The 6,117-nt window shown below is 39.7% G+C and overlaps 2 protein-coding genes across 2 annotated transcripts; one reads left to right on the top strand and one right to left on the bottom strand.

The window, feature by feature from the left end:
• Positions 1–204: 204 nt before the first annotated feature.
• LOC131334031 (BON1-associated protein 2-like) lies at positions 205–1,078 on the bottom strand. Its single transcript, XM_058368898.1, has one exon. It carries the CDS (start codon positions 939–941, stop codon positions 408–410), a length of 534 nt encoding a protein of 177 aa, XP_058224881.1. The 5' UTR covers positions 942–1,078; the 3' UTR covers positions 205–407.
• Positions 1,079–3,285: 2,207 nt separating this feature from the next.
• LOC131333246 (copper transporter 5-like) lies at positions 3,286–3,851 on the top strand. The gene has a single exon (XM_058367678.1). The coding sequence runs from the start codon at positions 3,363–3,365 to the stop codon at positions 3,792–3,794; it is 432 nt and encodes a 143-aa protein (XP_058223661.1). The 5' UTR covers positions 3,286–3,362; the 3' UTR covers positions 3,795–3,851.
• Positions 3,852–6,117: the final 2,266 nt, after the last annotated feature.

Here is a 6,117-nt window from a genome sequence, read left to right as displayed (position 1 = left end):
ACTTAAAAATAATATTCTTCCAATTTTTTCAAGAAAAATTCAAACTTTTTTCAACAATTTACTAGAGATTCATAAGTTCTTTTAAACTATGAAAAAAGTTGAAACTTTTTCTTTTGATATAAAACGTATTATTTTTAAGTCCTTGTTTTACTGACCAGACATTTATTTTGGACGGAAGTAGTACTTTTTAAAAACCATTAACCCTTTCCAAACACGACACAATTAACATAAATGATAACATTGTCATATAGTTATAACTTATTACCAATTCCATGCTCTTGATAATTACAAGAGTGCCAATAAGTTTCACAATCTTAATTAATTACAACAAGAATGATTACCCATCTTCAAGCCAATTTTCAATTCCTACATAAAAAATTAAAAAAAAATCTACCAAATTTCCTACCTTATGCCATCCACACCGGAACTCCGGTTACAACCCCACCGGTAACCTTCCCAACCACCACCGCACCTCCCACCCACGGCCGCGAAATCGAAGCCGCCACCGCACACGTGGCAGCAGCACCGACTCCATTCTCCGCCCCCTTCACTCTCACCGACAGATTAATTATCCCGTTCGGCTCCCCAGTGCCGTCCCTCAACCTATAACTCAAGAAATGCAAGTAGTTCGCCGGTACGTTACCGCCGACGAAGTCCGACGCCGGAATTCTCGCCGTCCCGACGACTTTGTCCCCGGAATTCGCCCTGCATCTCACCTCCACAGTCAGGAACCACGCGTGGGCCGGCATTTCCAGGACGAGCTTCTCGTTCCAAGCCGGGGAGCTGCCGCCGGAGCCGTCCGACGCCGCCGTCGATCGGGAGTTCTGGGAGTTCGTTCGGACGATGACGAAGGCGTTCTTCTTCACCGGCCGCCTTCGGTCCACTCGGAGGCCTTCGCCGGAGATGACCGTGACTTCTAAAGCGCGTGAAGCTGTCGCCATATTTTCAAGCCGTAGTTTTCAAATAAGATAAGATTATGTTATTCTCCGCTAATGAACGGTGAGATTAGTCTCAACGACAATTGAGATGCACGTAAGTTGAGCCGAAGACTCTAATTACCAAAAAAACAGATGAATATGCTCTTGTAGATAGATGAAGTTATATAGTAAGGGGAAGAAGTGGGTTTTGAATTTGGAAGAAGATGGGAGGAAGGGAGACAGAAAGTGGTAAGCTGGTTCTGGATTTTGGTGAGAGAAAGTGGTAAGTTGGTTCTGGAATTTGATGTTGGCGCGTGGAAAATTCATTTGACCTTCTTTTTTTTATTTTGTGGACGGGAAAAAGTAAATGGAATTTGACGTTGGCAGGTGAATTTGATGTTGGACGAGGAGAGAGACCCAATGAAATTCTGGTGGATTTGGAGTGGGAAATTTCAATATTGGCGTGTGGTGCGTGTTTGAGGAAAATACCACCTGTCAATGGACCGGATCTAATCTGGATCCGATCCGAAAAATTCAATCCGGATCCGGATCCGAATCCGATAAAGTCGATCCGATAATCCGAATTCGGTAATTCAATATGGATCCGGATCGGATCGGATTAAATCCGTTATCAATCTGAATCCGAACTTTATTTTTTAAATTTTTTAAATTTTTTTTTAAAAAATATTTTTTTTTTTTTTGAAAAAAAAATATTTAAGTAGTTGTATTTTTATTTTTTTCGGAAAATATTTTTTTTTGAAAAAAAAATTGTATTTTTTTGAAAAAAATATTTTTTTTTTTGCTAAAATTTTTGAAGTAAAAAAAGTTTTCGGATCGGATTCGGATTTTCGGATCGGATCCGGATTTTTCGGATTCGGATCCGGATTACCACTATCGGATTTGAGTCTTATCGGATCCGGATCGGATTGGGTCTTATCGGATCCGGATTCGGATCTGTCGGATTTGGATCGGATCCGGTCCATTAACAGGCCTAGCGTATGGGGTACCATCCCACCGTACTTGACTAGATAACTACCCAACTATCGGATCGTAAATGAATCGAGTAGCTTGCGAGCTTGAATTTTTAACTTGTTTAGTAAACAAGTTGAGTAGAGCTTGGCTCGTTTAGGAAGGTTTTGCTCTATTAAAGAGATCCATTTAGTAAATTAGTACTAATTAAGCTCGGCTCGTTAAGGATTAAGCCGAGCTCGAGTTCAAATTTTTTATTCATTTAGTAAACGAGTCACATTCGAAGCCAACAAAGCTTGACTCGGCTCGGCTCAATTGCAGCCTTACCCAACCATATCAATCAAAAAAATTTTGACGGTCTTGTGACATTGTCATATGGTGCCTCAACTCGTGTTTTTTTTTTTCACCACATTTTCGCGCACCTAATTCCATTCAAGTTCCTAGAAAACGTGTTGGATTGCTTAAACGTGAATTGTTTGAATTCGTTAAAAAAGTAGTGAGTTATTAGGATTCAAATTATATTCCCCAAAACTTCAAATGTGAATTTAACATATGAATATCTAAAAAAGTATGTTCGATCCCGTAAGATCTTTTGATAATTTTCTCAGAGCAAGTCGAGTGGTTTGACCAAAATGGCTCAAGTCAATCCAAAAAAAGTGGCTGAGTAATATCATTTGACCACAAAATGTCAATGTTAAGTGCAATGCTACATGCGGATCAAAAAAAAAAAAGTGCAATGCTACATCTCCATTTGCAATGGCACTTTTTTTTTCTCAATAATTTTCATCATATATTCAACGGGAAAGTCTACAATACACATATTTTAAAAATGTGTACTATATGAACCTATTTTATAATTTATTCATAACATTTTAGGATGTTCCGTAACTTTTGTTTTAAGGAGCGGTTCCAGTTTTGGTTCTGTTTTCCAAAGTACCTTTTCGCGTAATGAAAACCAGAAAAGCTACGTGCACAGTATGCTGTGCACAACATCTGTGCACAGATCCCGTTTTCTCCCACCTCGGGTAGCACAAAGATGATCGGAGCCGCTCATTTTGTTCAAAATACCTAAATTCTGAAGTGATTTTGGATGTTTTGTTAACGTCTCTAACGTTATCGAACGAAGCTCATTTTTTACAGAGACCTTAAACAACATATTTTGAACAAAATGAACGGCTCCGATCATCTTTGTGCGATCCAAAACGAGAGAAAACGGGATTTGTGCACAGCATGCTGTGCACCTAGCACAGCTCAATGAAAAGTGCCAAAACCGAAGGTCCATTCCACTTTCCCTTAAACAGTTGCTCTTTTTTTAAAATGATTGTCGCCGTAATGACCATATTGCCCCTACTACCAATTAAATTCCCCATACACCCCCCCTCTTGTTTTGACGCCTCCCTCTTGTTTTGACGCATAGACTCAGAGACTCCTCCCTCTCTCTCTCTCTCTCTCTCTCTCTCTCCAGAGAAGAAGAAGATGATGCACATGACCATGTACTGGGGCGCAGACCTCACCCTGCTATTCGACTGGTGGACCACCGACTCCTGGCCCACCTGCTCCCTCTCCCTCGTCGCCTGCTTCCTCTTCTCCCTCTACCAATTCCTCGAATCCCTCCGCATCCTCCGCTTCAAACCCACCTCCGCCGCCGCTGCCGCCGCTGATCTTCTGTCCCTGCCCCCCTCGATCGAGGCTCCATTCCTCTCGAAAAGAGGAGGCGGCAGACGCATGCAAGGCCTCCGAAGGCTAGCCCACGCCGCGCTCTTCGGAGTCAACGCGGTGATCGGGTACGCCCTCATGCTGGCCGTCATGTCCTTCAACGGAGGTGTGTTTCTGTCTGTGGTTCTGGGGACGAGGGAGGGCTGCGGAGATGGGATGAGGAGGTGTTGTGCCGTACAGTGGAAGCCCTAGGAGATAAAAATGGGGCAAGGGCAGTATCGTCATTTCACCTGGGAGGCTGTGGGAAACAGAAACAGAAACCAAAACGACGTCGTTTCGGCTTAACATTTTTGACAAAAAGGAAGTTCAGAGATCTGGAACCAGCCTTCTTTTTTTGGACAAAAAAAACAAAGGAATTTTAAGGAAAGTGGGACGACCCCGAAAACTCATAACCTTCACTAATACGATTCGTAATATTTTCATTATGATTTATAACATTTTGGTCCATCTCGTAACTTTTATAGTAAAAAATCATAACTTTTTAGCAATACAATTCGTAACATTTAGGATTTGTAACCTTTATACTAAAATCGTAACTTTTTAGCAATTCGATTTGTAACATTTTCTTTATGAATCATAATATTTTGAAGGTGCATAAAATTCACATCTAAATAAAAAATGTGTATTGTAGTCTTTTTCATATTTGACTAATTCCCATGAACTACGATTCTCCATATACCATTTTATATTCTCCATCTACTGCCTTCAACACCCATTCACCATTTTCCATGCATCTCTATCTATGAAACATTCCACCATGAACTACGGTTCTCCATATACCATTTTATATTGAGTTGTGCTATCTACACAGGTTTCTGTTCACAGATCGTGCACAGATTTCAATGTGGGGTCCATTACGGGTCTCACATAAACAATCCGATCCGTTTATTAAATGTAAAACATTTTTTTGAGTGTCCATGCAAAAAACAAACTCAATCCGATACGTATAGAGGCTCGATCCAATTATCTAATTTTTCATTCAGATTTTAGGATAAGGAAAAGTTAAATGATTAGATCGAGAGTTTATAGGTATTGGATTTAGCTGATTTTTCACGAAGACCCTTGAAAAAATATTTTACATTTAATGAGTAGTTCGAATCATTTTTATAAGACCCATAGTGGACCCCACATAATGATCTGTGCATAATATATGTATGAAAAATCTGTGTCAATAGACTTTCTGTTTTATATTCTCCATCTACTACCTTCAACACCTATCCACCATTTTCCATGCATCTCTATGAAACATTCCAAAATTGACCATTTACGTTTTCCATGCATCTCTATGAAATATTCCAAAATTGACCTTTTTTTGAGCGTGGCTCAAGCCATTTTTATTTTTTTTTTGACATAGAAACAGCCCTACAACCAAGCCACTAAATGGATCTGATTGTGCAACCCAAATCTCCGAGGGAGCTAACGCGGCCGCACTAATCACGGCTCAAGCCATGTTTGAACCATTGCACTTGCTCTTAGTTGTTCAAAGAGAATAATTATATATACCGATGGTGTAAACATTTGTTTCCTTCAAATCAATTACATTGCCCTACGTCATCAAAACAATGGTCCCAATTAATTGAACATGAGAATGTGGCGCAACGTAATTAATTTAGAGGAAACAAATATTTACACCGACAGTGTAAATAACTTACTAATCTCTTGTTCAAATTATACTCCAATATCAGCTAGAGGATTAACCAAGAATTAAGGGGAAAACATTAGGAAGCCGTTGACTTGCGTCAACGAAGGTCGTTCTTTGGGATAATTTCCTCAAGCTTTACAAATCTGACTTCATATCTTTAGGTCATCAAGCTTGCGTGTGCTTTCTCTCGTAAGCCTCTTTTACGTACGCCAACGAGTCAATGCATGTTAATTGAGATGCGGATTTTAGTTTGAGTTTTCTAATTCAAAAAAGTTGACCTCAATTAATTATTCTACACTTTGTTAATTTCTATGAAAATATGATACCAACCTTTCAGTTTCTTGCAGATCTTGGAAAAAAAACTTAACCCAGTTTACAAGGAAAATACAAATTGAGCACTCTCTTGCGGGTTTGACGAAATGGGCACGAGAAGTAATAGTAGAAGGGTTTGCCCGACCCCTGAGAGGTTGTAAGATCTAATTTTACGAAAGTCAAATATTTTAAACTTTGGGTCACTGGCTGTTAACTTCAACTCAGGCCGAGTGCAATTTTGGTGAACATTACCCTTTTTTTCATTGATTGAAATGGTGTGAACCCCACCACAAAGTGATGTTATGTTTACCATGCAATACGCTTTTTGGTAAGCATGACATCACTTTGTGGTGGGATCCACATCATTTTTACCAATACGAAGAAGTGTAATGTCCACCCTCTTAAGTGGATGGTGAACAAAAGTTAACTCAGGCCGTGGAATTAGCTGATGAGCAAGTAAGCTGGTCCGGACATCCGATTATTTAAAAAAAAAAGTGGTTGGACTTCCTTACATAGGATCATAAAATCCGTACCTAACCATAAATAAAGAATCTTTTATGT

Source organism: Rhododendron vialii, chromosome 7a (genome assembly GCF_030253575.1).
Source record: "Rhododendron vialii isolate Sample 1 chromosome 7a, ASM3025357v1".
NCBI classification, from domain to species: domain Eukaryota; kingdom Viridiplantae; phylum Streptophyta; class Magnoliopsida; order Ericales; family Ericaceae; genus Rhododendron; species Rhododendron vialii.
Note: the sequence above shows the minus strand (reverse complement) of the source record. Positions and strands in the feature narration are given on the sequence as shown.

Excerpts from the sequence above, each read along its gene's own strand:
- LOC131334031 (XM_058368898.1), bottom strand. The coding sequence starts at position 941 with ATGGCGACAGCTTCACGCGCTTTAGAAGTCACGGTCATCTCCGGCGAA.
- LOC131333246 (XM_058367678.1), top strand. The coding sequence starts at position 3,363 with ATGATGCACATGACCATGTACTGGGGCGCAGACCTCACCCTGCTATTC.